Source organism: Mytilus californianus, unplaced genomic scaffold (assembly GCF_021869535.1).
Source record: "Mytilus californianus isolate M0D057914Y unplaced genomic scaffold, xbMytCali1.0.p SCAF_3, whole genome shotgun sequence".
NCBI lineage: Eukaryota > Metazoa > Mollusca > Bivalvia > Mytilida > Mytilidae > Mytilus > Mytilus californianus.
The window spans coordinates 79,290,437-79,314,590 of record NW_026262679.1 but is presented as its reverse complement, the minus strand read 5'-3'; the positions used below and the strand labels follow the sequence as shown (position 1 = coordinate 79,314,590).

At 30.8% G+C, this 24,154-nt stretch overlaps 1 protein-coding gene across 4 annotated transcripts in view; it reads right to left on the bottom strand.

Moving 5' to 3' along the window:
• The window catches only part of LOC127735131 (uncharacterized), a 43,356-nt gene extending 19,463 nt beyond the window's left edge, over positions 1-23,893 (bottom strand). Inside the window, exons 1-8 of one of the 4 annotated variants that reach the window (XM_052245211.1) lie at positions 23,815-23,887; positions 18,525-18,589; positions 13,307-13,385; positions 12,562-12,647; positions 8,030-8,100; positions 3,286-4,117; positions 2,019-2,122; positions 386-453 (exon numbers count right to left, since the gene is read on the bottom strand). In XM_052245211.1, the coding sequence (XP_052101171.1) occupies positions 386-453; positions 2,019-2,122; positions 3,286-4,117; positions 8,030-8,100; positions 12,562-12,647; positions 13,307-13,375 (1,230 nt within the window). In that variant the 5' untranslated portion in view covers positions 13,376-13,385; positions 18,525-18,589; positions 23,815-23,887. Of the gene's footprint in view, positions 1-385; positions 454-2,018; positions 2,123-3,285; positions 4,118-5,470; positions 5,586-8,029; positions 8,101-12,561; positions 12,648-13,306; positions 13,386-18,524; positions 18,590-23,814 lie in introns of those variants that run through there. The other 3 variants (XM_052245210.1, XM_052245213.1, XM_052245212.1) reach the window with 3 other exon arrangements.
• Between the last annotated feature and the right edge of the window lie 261 nt (positions 23,894-24,154).

Below are 24,154 nucleotides of genomic sequence, written 5' to 3'. Positions count from 1 at the left end.
GCAAACACAGAATAACAATGAAAAATTTATTGAATTTAGAGCTATTTCCAGTACTGCTATAAAACAAGGCAATGAAGTCTAGATTAACAGACCTCTGGCTTAAATCATGAACTTAAGTAAAACCAAAATAGAATTTTTATCGGATAGCAACAATATTAACTCCTGAACATACACCTAAATAAAAACCATGTTACCCTACATTCCATATTTACAAGATATTAAGCCAAGACAGAAGGGCAAACCATTAAAGATATCAAAATTTTCCTCTAGGGACAATATGTCTGTATTGCTGTCATGTACTGTTCCCAATTTCAAAATTTCTATGGTGAAAATATCAACAGATAACAAAAAGCATTAGAATGACAAATATAAAATAAGTACTTACGAAAGCAGGCCATGCTGGAAATTTAGACCATATCAACCAGACAATGTCCTTCTCAGCTATAGGATATTCTATAAAAATAATATATATTTTATGCATTTCTATTTTCATTTAATTCTAATTCTTAGGAAATTAAGACCATCATTACATATATAGTATAAAAACATTGTGAAGATTTACTATAAGAAACAGAGGTCAAATTAATTAATACCGTCTATGTAATGTTATAAAAAAAACGTCTATTAATAATAATAATCTATAAACATTTTTTATGCAAGTTATAGTCTACTAAATTGCAGTGTAATTTGTTTGACTATTTGGTTTTTCATTTTAAAACATATCACAAACATATTCAGATCTTTTAATGCTACTTTCAGAGACATTGGTTTTATCATGATGGTCAGTTTTTATTGGTGAAAGAAAGTGGAGCACCCAGAGGCAAACACATACCTTTAGCAAGATTTTCTAATTTCAAATGATTGTTTTTTTACTTTGAAATGTTACTGAACAGAAACCTCATATTTGCCAATATTTAAGAAAGATGGAACGGTAACCATGGTAAATAAATGCAACAGTAGTATACTGCTGTTCGAAACTCATAAATCGATAGAGATAAAAACAAATCCGGGTTACAAACTAAAACTGAGGGAAACGCATCAAATATAAGAGGAGAACAACGACACAACAAAAACACAACATTAAAATGTAACACACACAGAAACAAACTATAATATAACAGTGGCCATTTTCCTGACTTGGTACAGGACATTTTAAGAAAAAAATGGTGTGGGTTGAACCTGGTTTTGTGGCATGCCAAACCTCCCGCTTTTATGGCAATGTTAAATATAACATTAAAATGACAACATTACATGACATGACTACAATACAAATAAATGGGAGAACATATAGGACAATGAAACACACGAATAATAGCTAACAAAAGGTACTAGGTTTAGAATTGGTAACATTTATGCACTTATTACCCTACTGTTGTGGTACTGTAAATTCATTATTATTTGTGGGATACAAATTTTCGTGGATATCGTTGGTACAAGTGAACTCATGTTCAACAAAACAAAAATTTTCTATAGGCTTCTATAAATACATTTTAGATTTTATATCTATAAACAAACAGCTGTTTCTGATCTAAATATAAGTATATTAAGCAAAAATTCATTTGAAATCAATATTCCGCAACATTAGATAATAATAAATTCAAATTCATAAATAAATGCTCAACAATTATGTAATACAAGCATGTATGTGTAATTTGAGATGAATTGTTTGATTTTTACAAAACTTGGAAATTTATGTTCAATTGTAATAAAATATTCAATTGATGTTGGTATCCTTTTGGTTTTATATTAGAAAATATGATGAATGTAGAACTTTTTGCATCATAATATCTACCTAGCACGATTACACTGTTAAATAAGGAATAAGGAGTACATGCACAAGAGACAATAAATCCTTAAAAAAACTAAAGAATTCACAATTTAATCAAAGTAACCTAAAAAAAAAAAAAGACAAAAAACTTTCAGAAAGATTTATATACATAAAGGAATAGCCCTCAAGAAGATCTGTATCTGATGCTATGGCTGATAGGGGAGAGAAGATGATCTATATGAACGCTTACCAGCACCTGTTATAGGTGACAGTCCTTCAGGAAGATCTGTATCTGAGTCTGAACTTGAGTCACATTCATCTTTATCTAAGTTTGGATCAAATCTAGAAGTTGCTCTATAAAAAGAAGATTAAAGATCAACAAATAATTTGTAATAGGGAAGAGTAGAAATATAATTTATTCAATGAAGCATGTGCTACATTATATCTACCATCTACAAAAAATATTAATTGAAAATAAATAAGAGAAGTGAATATCTAAATTCTCCAGAGGAAGGCGGCACCCTTAAATTAAATTTTAAAAAATAAAATCCCATGGAATCAATCATGTAGTTCACTTGCTTCAGAGATATAAACCAAGAATGCAGGCTTGTTGTGGTGCTCAGCATATCCTTACTCTTAATTCAAAGTATCAGACAACTGGAACTAGGTGTCTGACAGATCTGAAAAGCGCAATCACTTTACAACTTATCACTGTAAAGCTGCTGACCAAATACACAATGTATGAAGTTATTCTGTTTGGTAGTATAAGAGAAATGTATGTCAGACGAAAAATATTTTAGGTTAATTAAACATACTGAAAAATTCAATGTATCGACATACCATGCATACAGGAAGTAGGTATCTGAAAGATCGGTAAAGTTCTCAAACATTACAATTGAATGTGCTGACGAAATATGAAGCCATTCTGGGTAGTCATGGTAGTACTTGCTGAGAAAAGTGTGACAAAAATGTAAAGAGGGATAGAAAACGTGATTGCAATTTAGCCCCCACTCCTAGAGTATAATAGGTGAACCATCTTTTGTAGTCCTACGTTTAACCATTTTCTGTGATAGTAGCCATATTGGAAGTCATACAGGGTCATCAGATGAATCAGCCATCTAAAATATTCCTGCCAAAATCAGAACAATTTTTCAGATTATCTGTTACTACTTATAATTCATAATGCAACCCATTGAAAATGCAGACCTATACATGTATAAGTACCCTAGAATTGCAATAAAATAAAAGATATGATATGATTGCCAATGAGATAACTATCTACCAAAGACCAAAAACAGCTGCAGGTCAACAATGAGTTAAAGTTATAATGTATAATAAGCTTAAAAGGGATGACAAAATATGAAATGATTCAAAATAGAAATTTTTGTTTTCTTACTCAATTATTCAAAATCTCTTGTGAACATATTTATATTTGGTGATAATGTACTAACACAAAATAAGACAAAATTGTATAGCAGTTCTAAATAAATTCTTGAAAACATAAAAAAAATACTTACAAGAATGAAGTACAAGTAGCACTCTGACTAAGGCTTGGTGTAGGCAATTCAAATGAATCCTCCCATTTTAAACATTTAGGTGTCTGTGCATTTTCACTTTCTGTTATGGCATCTGATTTAGGAAGTGACTTAGATTTTGGTCGTCCTCTTTTTGGTTTCACATTTTCATTATTTTTCTTCTGGGACAGTTTAGTAAAAGTTTTGATATTATTTTTTGATTGACTAGTTCCAGTAAAATTCTTTTTAATATTGAGCTTTGGCGTAGAAGTTCTGGACAAAACTGGTGGAAACTCTGATTTAAGTACAGTCTTTGAAGTCTCCTTTTTATGCTGCTTTGAATGTTCATTTACATTTTCGTCAAATGTCAATTTACGTTTTTTACCTGGGAAACTTTTTGTCACTTTTGTTTCTTTAGTCTTTATTTTAGCACCATTTACATGAACACTTTTACGTACAATACCTTTTGAATTTTCACTACAATGCAGATTTTCATGGTTAGTAATTCTTGCATTTTTGTTTTCCTCACTATCTGGATTAGGTTTGTCCCAGTTAATTCTTTGCTGTAGTTTTATTGTTTTAAAGGCTTGATAGCATGACTGATTTCGAATGGGCGATTTCTCTGTACCTATTTTATCATGATTTAAATTTTCGCTGGGAACTACTGAAAGACTCTTCGATAAATTTGCATTTGTCAGTTTACAATCACCTTCACTCGGTTTATCCTTTGATGGTGATATGACAGACGCTTTTGTATTTCCATTTACTGCATTGTATGCCATTTTCACAGCTTCAGTAAAAAGATGCTTCCTTTCTTGGTCTGTGATCAAGAGACCTGAATCAGAAATAAAGAAAACTTTTTTTCATCTAAAAATATATAATTTGTACATTAGATTGCCATGTAAACTATGCTGTTTTTGTTTAGATTTTTTGTTGTTTTTTGTTTGGGGGGAGGGGGAAGGATTATGACTGAAACAATACTCTTGAAGTGCCAGTATTCTCAAATAGCAAAGAAAACCCCCATAGCAAACTTTGACAAGAATATACCATTATCAAACTAATGCTGAAATCAAATACACATGTAATGTAGATAAATATTCAGAATTCTATTAATGAAGAGGATAAATATGCTATAATTCATATACATAATATGTTTCATATACATAATATGTAGTAATGTTGCAATGAAAGTTTATTACTGTTTCATTTAACTTGAGCATGCTCAGCCAAAAGTTTGAATACATGTATTATTTTACATATTACATGTATATAACAATTAAAGTATGGCAATACATTAACTATGTAAGATATCACAGGGTAACAACATCACAACAAAATAAGTTAACTTGAAAAACCCCTTCATTTCTATCTAACAACAAGAACAATGTCTACCATGACAGTTGGAACTGATGATCATGAAGGTTGTATGATTTCAGTTTTATGGATACCCCATACCTTTTGTTTCTCTATCATTTATAAAAATTTAGAAGTGAAAGACTTTCCCCAATGAGGTTTGTTTTCATTTGTGTAAGAATAATACTGGGATATAGTGATACCCCTTAACCCCTAAAAGGTTAAATTATAAACATTTTAAAGTAAGCAAAATCATTAGAGAATTTGTGGTTGCAAGTGACTATGAACCCATACACAATTATTTAAAAATTATGAAGTGTCAAAAGCATGAAATAAATTATCCTCATAAAAATTTAATTTGCCATTTCTTCTATCCAAGGTCCAGTTGCTGAAATTGAAGATGTCCTTTTTGGCATGATGATAGAGCTGACAAATATAGATCCAAACTAGCGAAATGTTTTGGGGTTACCCATATTTTTTTGCAATCCAGAAGCATTTCTAGTCTTGATCTAAATTGAAAACTGGATTATCATAGGAGAAAATATAAATATAAATGAATTTTATACAACAAAGCAAAAATGGTATGTCTTGAAGTTGTAACCAACATACTATATTTGAATAATTGAAAAAAATAAAATAAAATAAAACCGTGAAATTCATCTAAAATCAGTATTTCAAACTTTTCTATCAAAATCCTTTCAACCATACCAGAAACTAAATAATTGAGTGGTTATAAATTTTTTAAGCCATTGTGCATTCAATTAAGAAAATTGTTTTTTACAGAAAATCAATCAATTTAACAAATGTAAATAATTAAATATTAATGACGACTAACCAATGCCTTAAAGTTAACTCCCTTACTTACACGACAGAGACAATAGCCACAAAATAGTTTTTGCTAAAACACTGATATTAAATCAAAAATTTCTGACAATTTTCCAACAGTGAAATAATCATACCTTTCCGATAAAACAAGACAAACAAAATATTGAAATATAGGGAAAAACATCTGTCGCGTATCAAAATCTGCTGACAACTCAATATCTAGCTATACACATATATTTCTCTTTATCAATTTGCCTTTTTTCATTTCACTGAATTACAGAATCAATAATACCTCGTACAACAATCTATATCTGCATTAAATAACTGAACATATTAAATAATGATTATGTTAAACCCATTATACTATATTATTTGGGCAGAATTCTTAACTTTGATGTGTTTTCCTGTACTATTGTATTGAAAATAAATCTTATGAAACTTTGGCTTTGATATCTTTATATCAAAATAATCGTACATGTAATAAAAAAAATGAAAGCAAAATCTTATTGAAAATAAATTAAAAAAAATAATCATATTCATTTTTCATCTACATCTACATCTACATCTGAATAATAAAAAGAAAGCACTCACTTATGACAGAAATCCTATAGTAAATTTAATCTTATTTTCCAAGTGAACACCTCAACATAAAAGCAGATAATGTTTTTCGATTATTATATCTTGATGAAAGGAGACAAATGATACATATATCTATCTGTAAGTTAAGTGGTCTCTCAATTAAAGAACTATATATTTCATTGACAAGTATATCACTCGTATCACCACCATTTAGCTATGTCAGACCTGTTTCATAGAGAAAGAATATCATGTCTAAAATAATTGGAACAACCAATTAAAAAAAGTTTTTACTGATTAGTTTTTGATGAGGACCTGTGTTCCTCTTTGAGCTGGTACTGGAGCAAGTGATCTTTCAATGAGGTGTTAGCTACAATTTCAACAGAATAAGATGAAGAAAAAATTATATATATGTTTTTTTTTAATTTTTTTGCTAACATTTAACATTTACAGGAACAGAATACTGAATAACAATTTACTATTTTAAGTCAATTTGGTTCAATTTTGTTAATTGAAGCTGTTTTTCATTCAGGCTAGTTTAAACATGGCTGCCATGGTAAAAAAAATTGAACATAAAGGTAAAATGCATTAAATGTCATATATTTTGAAAATCTGAAAAGGGCAAAAATCAACCTACTTCCTATTTTCACCAAAATTATCAGTTAATGCCCTTATATGATGAACTTTGGCTAATTTTCATGTTTTTGGGCCCATTATCTCGAAAACTATGTATACACAAAAGCTGTAAAAAGCAAAAATGATCAGAATTACAAGATATACAAAAATCCATTTACAACCAAAACCATAGGTCGATGATGATGATCGATGGATGCTTAACGTCCAGCGGCAAATTAATATGCATATTCAGGACAAGAACATGTTAATGTTATATGAATATTTACCCTGCTTTGTACTATACCAACACGCTGAGCCAGATTTTTAATGTGCTAGTTCACAAGGTAACAGTCCGCAGGAAGACATGTCACCTTACCTGGACACATAATTCAGACTCTGAGCTGCCAAAGTCTTTGCTCTTACTCCTTAATGCAGCGTGCTTAGCGGAGAAGCAGCAAATACTAATTTTAAAGTCTTTTATTTGACCCGGCCGGGGTTCGAACCCACGAACTCCCGCACTCGAGGGGAACACACTACCACGAGACCACCGAGGCGGTTCAAGTGATTCGATACTGACATGATCTTTAACATACTTTTTTTAATTCTCTGTTGTTAAATTTAGAAATTATTAAGAATCTAAGGTTCAAACTCCCTTAGAAAAACTTGACCTTAATGAATTTGGCTATTCTTTTTAGGTCCCTTTTGGTCATATGCCCCTCAATTATTCAGGTATTATATATGCATTCTTGGCTTTCAAATTTTTGTGTTAAAGCTTTCCTGATGATGGTATATCCGAAATATAAATAGACATTTTCATATTTCAGACCATAAGTCTTACACCTGTTGAGGAAAACAGAAATGGGTACTTTATTACATCACTGCATTAAACATATCTTTTCATGATATATAAACAATTATTTTTCATAATTTTTTTTGGACATATCCTGCTTTACAATTTCGGATTCTAACTTTTTAAGGAAGGCTGTTACGTACATGTACTTCTAATTAACAACTTGAATATTTTTTAAATCTCCTATTACAAATTTTTGTTTTTGAGTATCCAACCAGAATGAGGAAATCTGTTGCTGTCTCATATTCTATTTCCTTGAAATGTTTGAAAACTAATATTCTGGGAAATCTTATTGGTTTATACTGTATGATATTGTCTATATTGTCACTGAACTTTCCGTGTATACTTATTTTCACAACATAATTAGCATGCTTTCAAATTATCCATTCTCATTTATTTAAATTTCAAAATTAATATTTTATGCTTTTCAAATTTTCAATAAAAAGAATCTGCTCAAATTACAGTTTACCTGTGTGTGAGGTAAAAACATACTGTGAAAACCTATACCAATTAAGTACTTATAATTACCTTTAGAAATGAAGCTATCTTTTTCGACACATTCAAATTTTTTGATTTTGGATGGATTTGTAACTTCTTCTCTGCAATAACAAAATGCATTATAAAATTTATATTTTTATAAGTGTATTTGTATTAATCTAAAAAGAATTCTCTCCCCTTCTTGGGAGCATAGGTTTTAAAATATGATGATCTGAGACAACAATATTTGGTGTCATTGAACAAATTGACATATGACCCCAGTGAAATTATGTAGTTAATGAACACAAAATAAATTTATATGTATAAAAATGTTACCTGTTTATGGCATAACTCCATTAAATATGCTCATACAAAAGCTCTGATCATCTCCACATTGTAATTAGCAGAAGAGCACTTGAAAGTCAAGTTTTCCTCTAATCAAAATTTCAAAGGGTCATAACTCCCATTTAAACTCCCAAAAGGACCAACCAAGGGTCTGAAGGGGTAAAGACAAGGAATGACAAAAAATGTCATGTTTTAACTTATCCTGTATCAAATCAGTCCTAACAACATTTCCAAATGTCAATTGAGTTTGGCAAAGTTCACTTGAAGTTATTAAACAGAACCATTTTGTGAGACAAGGATTAAACCCAATATACATTTCTAAAAGCATAAAACATTTGCTTTGTCTGATACGGCAAATAATCTCCATTGAAATGTGATGTGCTTATTCTAAGACAATTGCATACCAAATATCATTTACTTCATCATAAGTGGTTATCTTTAACTGACCTAATCACAAATTAACAATTTGTTTATGCTGGCACTGCCATTGCCCCCACCCCAAACAAAAAGCATACCTAAGTCTTGCCTATACAACTGGTTGAGATGAGAGGAGAGAAAATTGTACCGGAAAATATATATATTACTTATTGAAAGGGAGACATTTATTGAGTAGCACAGGCATAGCTACTTTGTGAAGATAACATGCTACATTATATTGTATTTAGAATTAAGAGTACCAGAGTTCTCAAAAAATAGTGGTCCAAAGGTTTTGTATACCAGCATTCGCAAAAGACCCAGATATTTTTTGTATTTTGCAATAGAAATAATAGTAAGGACTAGCAAATTTTCCTCAACGACCACCAAGGAAAAAAAGATTTTTGAGAACTCTAGAGTACGACTTATCCTGATTGGTTGTTGTGAGCAGCTGATGTTTATTTATTACTAGACACCTTGTGGACTCTTCCGTATACGAAAGGCATAATATTATATCTGTTACTGTAACTGACATTTATTTTTAAGAGCAGAAATGATAGACAATGGAGAAAACTAAACAATCTGTAAAGAAAAGCTACATGACCCCACACATGTATTTTTGGGATTGAAAAACATTTACCAAATAGGTTTTCTTTATTGATTAAATAAGATTTCATTAATAAACCCACTTTAGAGAGATCGTATCTTAATAAGTGTATTCATTGATACTTGCCTAAAGGATAGATAATTGTATTTTGCATTCTAAAAATCTGCTGTCCATTCTTATGAATATTAATACAAGAAAATTCGTAAGGGTTCCGCGGAACCCAGTGTCTCGCCTACTTTTGCTGTTAATTGCAGGCTCAACAAAAATGAGGAAAAAAATTAATAAAAATATTCCTTTCTATACCATCTTTTGATTGTAAGTAGCTTCTGTCCAAGTTTGGTACAAATCCAGGATAGTTTATGAATCTAATAAATGTTTTAAAAACTTAAACTGCAGACTGTATGTAATGTTAACTGGAAGAAAAACTAAGTCCATTTATAAGTAAAATACGGAAAAAATTGAACAAAATTTTAACAAAATTTCCTTCTAGATACTAGCTTTTAATCATAAACAAGCTTCTGTCCAAGTTTGGTACAAATCCAGGATAGTTTAAGAAAGTTGCTAAAATTTTAAAAACTTTAACCACAGAGTGAATGTAATGTTAACTGGCAGAAAAACTAAGTCCATTTATAAGTAAAAAATGGAAAAAATGGAATTTTTTTTTTACAAAATTTACTTCTGGATACTATCTTTTAATCATAAACACGCTTCTTTCCAAGTTTGGTAGAAATCCAAGATAGTTTAAGAAAGTTATTAAAATTTCAAAAACTTTAACCACAGAGTGAATGTAATGTTCTTGGCAGAAAAACTAAGTCCATTTATAAGTAAAATACAGAAAAAATGGATTTTTCTTTTTACAAAATTTACTTTTGAATATTATTTTATTATCATAAACAAGCTTCTGTCCAAGTTTGGTAGAAATCCAGGATAGTTTAAGAACGTTATTAAAATTTCAAAAACTTTAACCACAGAGTGAATATTTGTGGACGCCGCCGCCGACTACGCCGACGCCGACGGAATGTAGGATCGCTATGTCTCGCTTTTTCGACAAAAGTCGAAGGCTCGACAAAAATGATCTATTTAACCCTTTCCTCTATGAAGATTTTTTTTTACATGCATACTTTGTTTCTTGTAGGATATTGCAATAAAATGTTGAAAGTAAGCTTACATTAATGAAATATTTACTGAAAAAAGTCGCTTTTTTCTTTACTAAAAAATAAGCAGAAAACTGATAATTTAGCTTTGATGAAAATTTTCATTCATCTGAAACAGTAATCAAAGGAGTAGAGCCAGTTACACCAATAAATGTCCCTGAAAAGGTATTTTTCAAACTTCAGTTGTTTGAATAAATCAAATGTGTATGTGTTGCTAAATGTATTATGTTTTAAAAAGTAAATAACAAAAAAACGAACTCCAAGGAAAATTCAAAACGGAAAGTCCTTATCAAATGGCAAAATCAAAGGCTCAAACACATTAAACGAATGGAAAACAACTGTCATGAAAGTATAATAAGAAAAAATTATATATCTGCTTCATATATCATATAAATATAAGCCTGAAATAGAAATTTCTTTCTTTCTTTTTTACTCCATTTTAAAGAAAATTGTCACTTTTTTCTACCTTATTTCATAATTTTTTATGTTGAGCCACTCCTCACCCATTGAAATTATGCAAGTTATTTATAAATTCACCTACATTTATTGGTTGGTTGGTTCAAATCTTCTCTAACATACTTTTTTATCAAATTTTCACAACATTATCACAGTTAAAATTTTTCAGATTTTTAGGGCCAAAATTATGACTGAGTGAACCAACTCCTTAAGCTGCCTATTAATTGACCTTTTAACAAGTTTGAACAGATTTCAATACTTGTACCAACATATGTTGCATAACATAATGATAAAAAGCCTACAGATCAATATAATGAATACCTTTCTGACCTTCACATCTTTCAACAATGTAAAACAGCATCAAAGGTCAAGTAAAGTATACACTACATAAATTATGTTTCTAAGTGGTTTTTTTCAGATTAATTTTTGCAAACACATTTCTTTTCCCACTTTGCTAACATTTTTTATCATTATTTTATATATTCATCTGGTTTCTCTCCAAAATTTAATAATTTTTAAAAATTTTCTTCATTCCAAAGTATTAATGAGTAAAAACAAGTGTGCAGATGCTGAAATGTCTCGCCTGTTTTACCTATCATTGAATTCATGTTGAAAGACTGTAATATGAAGGTTTTGCTAAAAGTATCACATAAACTTAACTTTATCAATATTCTAGGAAAATTAAGTTCACGGTCAGATGAACCATGACAGACAGACATGTACACCTTACTTTCATTCAAATGTTAAAAACTTGAGATGTATTTCTTACTTGTATTTTATTTTTATTTTCATTTACTCATTTTTCAAATGTTAAAATTTGTTATAATTTGAGACGATTTCTTACTTGTATTCTATTTTCATTTTCGTTTACTCATGTTTCAATTACAATTTAGGCATATTAATTATTCTATTGATGAAATGTACTAAAAACAAAGAAAAGTCCGGCACACTGTTCACTAACATGGTAACACCCCTTTAATTTTTAATACATTTTCAAAAAGCCTTTGATGACAGAATTTACTAGTAGGCATACCTTACAGTTATCTAGGGAAATTAGTTTTCAACCTCTAAAATTTTTTAGTCTGCCCTTCCATAAATTATTTAAATACATTTTTTTTTGTATTTTTGAACAAATATCCCCCTGAAATACAATCAGACAATAGTTGTAAGTTGACAAAAGGCCTTAAAGTACTTTAAATTATGCTTTATAGCTAGTAGATACATTTGTCATGTTAAGATCATAATGATGACATGCAGATTAATTTATTCAATGGCTTCCATTTTCACAATTGAAAAAATTATGTGGTGTCAGGGGGGGATAATTTTGACAAAGTAGAATTCTGACTATTCTCACTTTTATTTTGCATAAAAAAAGGAAAAGTTTCTTAATTTCAGCACATAGCACATGTATATATACATGTTTATTTATACAAATCACAGTTTTACTAAGCTTTGTCTTAACAAGCTCTTATAAAGAATTTATACATACTGACTTGAAAGCTCCTTAAAATAATTGAAATAAATCTTCTGGTATTTACTTTTTATCCAATAAAAATGGCAGCTCATTTCAGTTAGTACCAATAACAATAAATCCAATCTATACTTACATATACTCTTCATTAAAAAATTTGACTGACAAGACATTAGGCATCTTCTCTTGGTCTGTACTGTCTGGATTGTCATCTGTAACTACCTACAATAGTACAAAGGTACCCGGTTATTTATATGAAACTTTAGAGATAATAAGGCATCCATACCGTTATAGATCATGTGATCTCTTCACAGACCAGAAAACATGAAGTGTAAATTTCTGTTAACTTTGACTAATTATGGAAAGAGTAGTGAATACTGTTGATTCATTTATTTTCGTGGGTACCGATTACAAAAATTGTATTTTCGTTGATATTTGATTTTGCGGTTTTGCCAATGTCTTCATACATGTATAAACCTATAGATAATTAGTACTTCATCGAACATTGAAATTCGTGGTTCACCTACAGCTATACCCACAAAATACATGAAAATTGGTATCTCACTAACAAGAATGTATCCACAGTAATCAGTCTATTAAAGTTTAAACTTAATCCAGGGGTTTATAGGGGCGTTTTTGAAATGGTCCTTTTTTGTTACGTCAAAACCAGGTCATTTGGAAATAAAAAAATTGTCGAGTAATGTGACAGTTTCAGGACTTATTGAATTTGATTATGGGTCCTCTTAGCATATTTAGCAACAACTTTTGAATACAAGAAATTCCCATGTAATTTATCGCTACCCAAATTTGAACTTGATCTGAGTTTTGTTTTCAAACAGTGTCCAATCTAACAGTGTAATGGGTAAATTATGAAAATTTACCTGTGCTGGCCACCATGGGAACTTTGAAATCTTAATCCACACCACTTCTTTGTCCTTGTAATCCATCATGCCATTCAGCCTAGATTGATAAAACATGTTAGTATAAGTATTGAGCTGATTCACAAAGTAGAATTCTAAGATAATCAGCTAAATTAGAGGTGATGTAAAATCCTACCAAGGTAACATTTCAGATCAAATTACGTTGTGATTTCAAATTATCAGTGAAAATTTCACAAAAAAATAATGCTAATGTATTGACCAACCTTTTTGTAGTTAAAAATGTAAGGTGAAATCAACAGCATGTATAAACTCACACTGAGAATTTGAAACTCTCTACAAAATTCCTTCAGACTGCCATTTCCATATTATTGAGTTTGTAAAATGTATATCTAGGGAGAGATGTCTATGTCAATGTATATAGGAACCATAAAAAGGTATATATTATGTATATATAAATCTCTCATGAGAGGAACATTGCATGTGAAGTAAGATGATGTAGACATTTAAGACTATTGAATACAAATTAGCGTTACAAAGTATACATGAAAAATCTACACATGACCAATGCAAAATTTCGCAAAAAACTAAGCAAATGTATTGACCAACCTTGACAAGGGATTGCATTTTATAGTTATTTTTAATCCTTGGCCATACAACACACTGTACATGACGAGAATAGACATCTGTATCTTATTGCATTGTATTCTATTATGGGATGAGTACAAGTCTTCTTTCCATTTCACATTTTTAAAGAATATCAAACAGTAGATAAACATTTATGTATAGATATTTTTTAACATTACACTCTTTGTACTTGTAAATTATTGATGACATCCTTATTCGGTAAGGAATAATGTTGTATATCTTCAGTTTAAGTAGCCATAAAATTCATGGACAGATCTTCAACTACATACATGTACTTTAAAGGATTTCATATTTACTTCTGGGTCCACAAATCAACTTTTAACAACAGTTTTCTGTACAATAATAAAAGAAAAACTGTTTGAAATTTCTTCAGGTCTAAGAAGAGATTAAATTTGAATCTATTACCAGATTATTATTGTTCATGTATCAATATTGTAACAATATAATGAAGAGCTTAAGGCTAAGTGTTTACATCTATATATCAGTTTATCAAAAACAGAATAGTGCTTTGTTTGTAATCAGTTTTTTTGCTATTATTGCTCATAAATACTTTTAAGTATTATTTTTATAAGTTTATAAATGTATTTTAACAATTTTTGTTTGTAATTTATTTACATGTAGAGTCATCCATCAGTCCATCTCAAATTTCTCATTAAAAAAACAACAACGCCATATATAAACACAATATAAAAAATTTCCAGTTAATTAAACAAATATTTTGTCAATCCAATATAGAAATCAAATTCTAAGTCAGATTTATATTGATTTAAAAAGTGTAAAAAAAATACCCTGACCATAGTGTTATAAAAAATACAGGCCAAACGGTCACCTATAATTGCTTACATCCACTTCATTTGAACTTTGGTGGATAGTTGTCTCATTGGCAATCATACCACATCTCCTTATTTTTATATAAACAGACTGTTAACTTCTTAATTAAGGAAAAGTTGAAATTCTTAGCATCAATTCACAACATTTTCCATGTATATCTAGGGAGAGATGACCATATTGCAACCATAATAAGGAAATATATAAAATGTAGATATAAATCTCACATGAGAAGAACATTGCATGTGAAGTAAGATAATGTAAACAATCATTAAACATTGTGTGTATATGCAAATATGCATAAAAACTACAAATAACAATGTACCAATGCAAAATTTCACAAAAAATGATGCAAATGTATTGACCAACCTTGACAACGGGTTGCATTTTATAGTTATTTTTAATCCTTGGCCATACAACACACTGTACATGACGAGAATAGACATCTGTCAATGTCACTGATATATATATGTATAATAAAAAAACATCTGATAGATCAGATAATATTATACCATTAATTCACATGTGACCATATAAAACCGTAAAACATGCCTGTAAGCCATGTATTAAGGTAAGTCCCTTTATTCTCAAATAATTCTATTTGACAGTGTTCAGTGTTTTCTTTCATTAATTAATAAAAATTAAAGTTTCTTGACTTTAAATGGCTTACTTCATATCCTTCCAAGAGACTAAAAACCTGTTGTCATTCTCTCCCTATTCAACAAAAGAGAGAAATATTTGAAAGTTTGGATAAGCTTGGATGCAATACATTTTGTACTCATGTTAAAAGTAGGACAGGCACAATGAAACTGTTTAGAATCTGTAACTACATGTACATGTAGGTATTAATTTGTTACACATTTTCATGTACAGTGTATACAAATAATTACCATATCGACTGCTATTGCAAGGATCTAATGGCCTACTTGATTTAAACCACTGCAGGGTACATGTAACTTAAACACAACTCATTTTAGAACTGTAGTTAAGAATTAACTGTACATGTACAAATGTACATCACTTGAAATATCTGCAAGAATGGCTATTTATATAGATATAATGCGTTAACAAATTAATCAATAAGAACACTGATTCAATCTGTAGCTATTCATTACATAATTATATATATTTATAAATGTTAACTCAACATCTGTAAAGAAAGACCGAAATCAGAGGAAAACCCTATGATTTTCATGTCATTTTCTAAGTCCAAGGTTTGTGTTTTTAAGTCCAAGGTCTGTCCTTAGGTCTAAAGTATAACAGCTGTTACAAAACTTATAGGTAATCTGTATTTCTGATACAGATGCATACTTATTGCTATTACAAAATTATATCATGTCACTTTTTTAAAACTATGTTTAAAATACATTGAAAAGGATTCCTGTTTGACATGTTTGATGTCCCAGATATTATACATTTGTTAGCCTGATACCCTCAATGAGTTTTTAAACAACTATGTTCTAATTATAGTAACATTGCCATTGGCCAAATTGGTTAGACAGTAAAAGGCTATAAAATACACAATAAAACAAAGCAAATTGTGGTAAAAGTTCAATCTAAATGAAAGAAGATTGTGTCCATGTAAATATACAGCAACTTCAGCATTTTTCCATTAATAAAGGGACATAACTCGAGAACTTTGAAGTGAAGCCACACAAATTTGAACTTGGTCTGGGTTAGGTGTTAATAAGCATTGTGTATAAGTTTCACAACATTTAGTAGTGTGGAAATGGCAACTTCAGCAATTTTTTCCATTTTTCCAATATTTTTTCCAATTATAAAGGGACATAACTCAGGTATAGTGAAAATGACCGCATCCAAATTCAAATTCATCTGTGTTTAATGGTAATAAGCATTGTGGATAAGTTTCATTACATTTGGTTGAGGTAAACTAAAGTTAGAGAATGGAATCCAATTTTGGACATACGTTCAGACTTAGGTATAAATGTATGAACAGGCAAGGGAAAACCTTAATGTTCCCTTCGTCCCTGACAGGGGCATAAAACATATTTAGAAAGATAACATGCTTATGTCATATGTATATATTGATGAAAGGAGAGCTGGGGTGTAATTAAATGAGACAGCAAAACAACTACTAAACTACCTAAAAGTCATCTAGAAGGCAACATATAGCCATCAACAATAGACAGGTGTCTACACAATATGTGAAGCATTGAATCATCCCCAGTCTATAAGGGATATGAAGATTTAATAGAAAAAATTGAAGATCTCACATCAACACCAAATTCTACAAATAACAAAAATCTGAAATAAGACAACCACTGACAAGGTTCGTTCCTAATTTCCAAACTTGGGACAGGAACATGAGTAATTGGTGGGTTTAAACTTGTTTTTGTGAACTCATCCCTCTCCTGGTAATATAATTCACAAACATTTTAAAAATCTGAACACATTTCATGTGTCCATGTAGGATCTTTCACACACTACATTTGTACATGTCTAAACACACTACATTTGTACATTTCTAAACACACTACATTTGGACATGTCTCAACACACTACATTTGTACATGTCTACTCTTAACACACTGCATTTGTTCATGTCTTAACACACTACATTTGTACATGTCTACTCTTAACACACTGCATTTGTTCATGTCTTAACACACTACATTTGTACATGTCTACTATTAACACACTGCATTTGTACATGTCTTAACACACTACATTTGTACATGTCTACTCTTAACACACTGAACTTGTACATGTCTTAACACACTACATGTACATTGTACATGTCTACTCTTAACACACTGCATTAGTACATACATGTATCTTAACACACTACATTTACACATGTCTATTCTTAACACACTGCATTTGTACGGGTCTTAAAACACTACATTTGTACATGTCTACTCTTAACACTCTGCATTTGTTCATGTAAGATCATTTATGCCAAGCTTGGTTTCATTGGTTCAGTTGTTTCAGTGTTCAAAATCTTTTAGTATTTCAAAGTTCAAATACATGTAAAAGGTAAAAATTTCCTTTGAAGGGCAATAAGACTAAATTGAATTTTACAAATCTGTCTGTCTTTTCAAATGCCTCAGGGTGACAGCACAAAAAGAGGCAAAATTTATCCATAATAAGATAAGCTCCTATAACATGCATAAGGAGAAACTTTATTTTCATTTGCCAAACAGTCATCTTGGTTATAAATTTATCAAAATAAAATTAAAAAGTAGCAAACTATAATATACAATGTAGCCACCCTCAGGATAAAACATGTTAAGATTTATTCGAATTGATTCAGTGGTTTTGGTTCTTTGTAAATTTTCAGACAATGGACAACAAGTGAAATCATATTCATACCGGCCTTCAGCTAGATAAACTATAACTGCATATAGTAAATACCAAATTTCAAATCTTTTGTTTGACCCTGCACAGATGATAAATCAATGACCTCTGAGAAGACCATTCTTTGCTCTTATTCTTAAGTAATGCTACTGCTAACTTATGGGAGAAGCAATTAAAATACTAATTTTCAAATTTTTGGTTTCACCTATCAAGGGCATGAACCCAGGACCTTCCACACTCCAGGTGAGCATACTACCACGAGACAAGAGGCAGTTTAATTAAAAAAAGAATTTCAAATATAAAAAAAAAAACAATAAGCGTGAAAAAAAAGAAAGAATAAATTTCAATATTCTATATTATTATTACTACATGTATATATCATTGTGCTACACAAAATTAAATATTATACAAATATGTAATAACACACCTTATGTACTCCTTGTCCAGAATAGTTCCTTTTTTAAGTATCTTAAAGGATCTGATGTAGTGATACTGTAAATTATGAAACATAAAAGTGTCATGTAAGCAGTGAGGAGTAAAAGAATGCTTTCAATTTGCATTGTGAACTTAAGATTACACATTGCTTTGTACTAAGCATAAAATAAAGTTAGGCACTAGTCTTAATTGAGTTATTTCCCTTTGTCCATAAAAATATGTACATGCATGTGGAAAACGTAAATTCATAGTCTGCATAGTTTTCTGCAATTTTCAACAAATAATTTTTCCTGAGAGATATGGTAATACTTTCACATGTATTAATCATTTTCAATTAGATACAAATGTATCTTAGTAAGATTTTAATAAATAGTATTTAATGTCCATGAATATGCTCAATAGAATGTATGCAAGGACGTATATTACACAGCAGTGTTTTGTAGAATGATTTTTTTTCATTAGTGAAATGAATTGTGCATGTCAGTTAAAATACAATACTAGATCTGCAATACAGTCAGGAACAATACCTTACACTTTCTCCAGGGACCAACCTGGATCCCAAAACTTTTTTCCAAGGGCCCAGTAGAAATTTTAAGGCCCTTCCAGGGTATTTTTACTCTAGGTACATACTTATTAATTGTCTTGAATGTTCTTATAAAGGCAATGATATACGTTTGAAATACTTAATACATGTAGCCCAGTGTTTCTGATTATGATAGAAATAATAAATGAATTATAATAAACCACATTGAGTTTTTCAGAATTAAAATCCATTTAACCATGTCTTTTCAGACTGTTTAACTTATATTTGTAATATTTTATATAAAAAATATATAAAAAATCCCCCCCTTTTTCCATTTTACACACGCCTAGATGTAGGGTATTAAAGTATTATCAGTTTTACCATGTTAACCCCAAGATAGTATTCATTTTTAATGAAATAATCTTAGCAGTTAATCAAAATGAAAATCTTACTGTCTATAAATAACAATGAAATGTAACTGTTTCTTGTTAAAGGGGTTATCCGAATTTTCCCGCCAAAAAAGCACACGGCTTTCAACAAATGTAAACAAAGCAGTCAATTTGTGATCATGGATTACAGCTTTAATTAATTTGATTTGGATATAGATATTCAATGAAAGGTACAGTCAAGCATTGTTTTTACTTTCTTCTGGATTAAAACTAGTTTAAAAGATCAATTTAAAAAAAAAATCTTTTGACATAACAACAGACGATCTACGGATCTGAGACTACTATAACACATGTGTTATAGTTGTCTCAGTACGGATACATCAAAAGCAAATTGTCATCTTTTGAGAAATATTGAAATTGAAATGCCTACTGACCGAATTTAATGAGAAAAATTATTACAATGGTAAATTATGAAGTTTAATTAACAGATTAATGACCCATCCGATGTCGATAAGCGGATTATCTGTAAATACAACTTATTACACCTGCTGTAAATGTTAATTAGCTGAGGGTCATAAACTTGTCATAAATATGAAGACAGGTAGAATAATTGTATTTTCATCAAAATATTACGGCAATAAAGGCATGGACTTACGAAAAAGGGTAGGGCGTCTTAAAAAGGGCGCAGGGCGCGCTCGGGAAAGGGCAGGCGGACCACCCTGTGAAAACGACCTAGCTGGAACACTGCCATATAAAGGGATATCAATCAGATAAATAAATTTTATAAAGGAATGTATAAGTAATTTTCCTATTTTGTTGAGTGGCAAAAAAACAAGTATAGTGACCCAGATTTTTTACCCATAATTTAAAAGCCTCTATCACTCAGTATCAGAGCTACATGACCATTGTATCTTCTCATATTCTATTTCTAAATTTCTATTATTGAGTCTTTCAATTCACTCAAAATTGGTTTTTCCATGCATAATCCTGACAAATTTGCATAACCTGCAACTTGAAATCAAAGAGCTGAAAGCTCTGAGGAAAAAAGACGCCACTGTCTCTAATATTGTGATATTTTTTATGCAAGTCTTGATTTTCACATACCGTAATAAGTTTAACATTGCAACATGTCTCGTAAGCATATAATTGATATTCGTATATGTGTCTGTTTTTTCAGTACAAATGAATAGGTCAAGACTACCTGAATGATCTACAGTATCCAATTACTACTGGCTGTTTTTTTGTATAAATAATTAGGTTTAGACTACCGGAATGGATTGATCTACAATATCCAATGACTACTGGCTGTTCTTTTGTACTAATAAAAAGGTCAAGACTATTTGAATGATCTACAATATCCAATGACTACTGGCTGTTCTTTTGTACATATAAATAAAGACTACCTGAATGATCTAAAGTATTCTAAGTAATGTGATTTTTTTCTTGCAATTACATTTTTCTAAATCAAGAATATAGACTACTAGTATCCTTTTCAAACCAAATGATTATGAAGAGCCTGTTGTTAGCAAGCTCTTATACCCCACATATTCATTAAATAAGTTACTAATGACCTAGTTATTTCTGTTACTTGAAGCAAATTATATTTCTGTATATTTAGACAATAGTATAATATTGTTTTACTAGTTTTATTTCCCCTTGAAGATTAGACAAATAGGGATACTCCTTCGATTTTTATTTCATGTCAGTCAGGTCGCTTTATATGAAACTTGAAACCACTTCTCTGCCATATTGTTATTTTATAACAACTCTGCCCTTGACCATGTTGACCCATGTAATTGATATTCATTCTTTAACCATATATCATAGTCAGTTAGTTTTTGATTTTGCACTCCCACACCACCTTTTATGTCTTTCAGGTCAAATGTCTGTCTCCATTTAAGTTAATGACATTGAACAATCATGGTATTAAACACAATTTCAATAGTGATAATGCTGTTCTCGTAGATCACCATATATTCAACTTGGGTAGCATTCCAGTTATTGAAATTTGTGTCAGATTAGAACAATGATCTAGATCTTTAGGAATGGATCTTATAATTTAATATGGAGCCATAGTATGGGACCCATACACGGTAACAAAAAAAACAAGCTTGAAAGGATACAATGTCAAGCGGCAAAATCTATCACCAGAGATTACAAGTCAAAAGAGGATGGACGGGATACGTCTCTAAAATGCTTGCTGAACTGGAACTACAGCAAGATCTCCAGACAAGACGAACAAAGCGTTGAAGCCAGAAGTTAATATTTATGTAAAAAGTAGTTGAGGGGCTGATTCCCATTATTGAACCATACTGTCATTCTATAATATCATTGCGTAAGTATTTCTGTATTGGCCTTGTTATTGGTCCATGTCTTGGGTGTATTGGTCTGAGGCGAAGCGGAAGGCCAATACTGCTGGCCAAAGACCAATAATAAGGCCAATACAGAAATACACGTAATAGTATCTTTATTAATTAACTACAGTGTTACAATATTTTTTTTATTTCATTTCACAAGAGATAAACATTTTTACCTTGATGTGGAACTATCCAAATCTCAGTTTCTTTTTATAAGATGCAATATCTAATGATTCGGTGCCGTTTGAAGTATCTTCAGCCTTTTCTCATCTGATGAATTTTTCTACCCTTTCCAGTCACTATAAAGTGTTACAACTTTAATTTAGACACAACACATAAATAGTAATTGGAAAGGTACTGCCATTGCATGTGTAATGCAAATATATTTAAAAAAAAAAAATAATGTAAGAGTTGAAATTGATACAACTGTCCATAAGCCAATTGACCAAAGAACGAAGATTTGCACAATTACAGAATGCATATGCCTGGTTCGGGTTTAAAAATAAACGACCGTTTAAATACAAAACATGAGAAGCGACAGAAAACAGTAAAAATTGATTTGTACCATCGACATGATGAAATTATGAGGGTGTCAAGAAATGAACTTTGTGATAATTTACTTGTTCCCCAAACCTGAAATAATCCCATCGCCTACTTTCAAAATGCTTTTTAAATGAATGGGACCGTCTTTAACCTAAAATATATGCCATACTGAACGTTTCAGCTTGTTTATGGCGAGTAAACCTGCGTCTTACAAACAACTGTTTACTTTCAGTTAGCCTGACATCCTGACCCAATCTAATACTTCCCCGATACTGTCAAGCAGTGAGCCAGGATCGCAGGCTAACTTTCAGTTTGAGTTTATCGTGACTTACGATCTAAAAACTAGAGACGTTCCGAAATCCTGTTTTGCAAACAAAGATTCATACGCACCGCGTGGGTATAACCGTATTACTAATTTCCGATTTTTAAAATCTTCGTAAATCTGGATAAAGACCACTTTCTATCCAATGGATATCAAAATGATTCCGATTTTCACTTTTTTTAATGATTGTAAAGTTGAAATGGCATGAAAGGCTGACATTATTTAGAACTAGTTTGTCTAGCGATTGCTGATCATTGGAGGGTAAAAAGTCCAACACCATAACAAAACGGATCTATTTATCATGTATACATACCGATTGTTTATGATTGTAAGACATGTGCATAAAAGTGAAAGCTCGAATAAATATGAAAAATATAACAAAGGGATAGCTCCAAATACCATTTAATAACAAAAAAACATATGGACAGGTCAAGATATCTTTTTGGTAAATAAAATAAAGTATGTAAACTGGTTCCCGTCCGACTACAACACTTTGTTCAAGTGTAGCGGAATACAAGCAGATTCCAGTTAGTATGTAAAATAGTAAATATGAAACCGAGTGCGGTAGGCGGAGGCAATAATCGACTTCTGTAAGTTCTGGTCAATGGTATCGGAAACATGCCGCTGATAGCTTTAGTTTTATTTTTGAACATACATGAAAAGCACAATATAAACATCATTTTGGCAAAGTATCAAACAATTCTATTAATCTTAATTTAGACCCCACATCCGACCCCCATTTACCTGAAAAGGTGTATGGCACATAAAACTTTAAAAAGTTATATAATTTTTTTTTATTGATGGATCGATGGATCACACTCACAGATGTATGAAGAGTCCGAGAGTGGCTCTTGCTTTTTGAGCTATATCATAGTACAATAGATATATGAAGGAATCCTTGTTTCTGCAGTTTTGTCTTCCTGTTGTATTGTGAAACCAAAAGCTTAGGAGACTGAACAGGTCAATGAAAGAAGTTTTGCGCTTTTGGCTGTTGACAGTGTTGGGGTCACAGTTTAATGAAAACAACTTTAAAAAGTTTAGGATTTAGTAGATGACACGTGTTTTACAGAATCAAACGGAAATATTCTACGTTGATTTCCCCTGTTTATGCAGCTAGTGGGGTAAAGCTTCGTTTTGTAAAACATTACCTAGACTAGAGCTAAGTTTGAAGAGGGACCTGAGTTGTTTGGAAACCCAGCCATTAACAGTGTCGCCCTCTGTTGATCATGTTTAGAAAATCAAGACCGAAAACTCTAGTCTAGAACTTGCTATAATAATACCAACACAACCCGGTAATGATAAATATTGTTCGCTTTATTAAAGGTGTTGGACCAGGTTAAACCAAGTTTCAGCATTTACATACCTAAAGGTCCAATGTTCTAGTAGTATCAACAATAACTTATTTTTTTCAGTGTCCCGGAGCAACTTATTGACTTGTAACTTTCGATATTCGGAAATTTAAAAAAAGATTAAAAATAAAATGCAAAG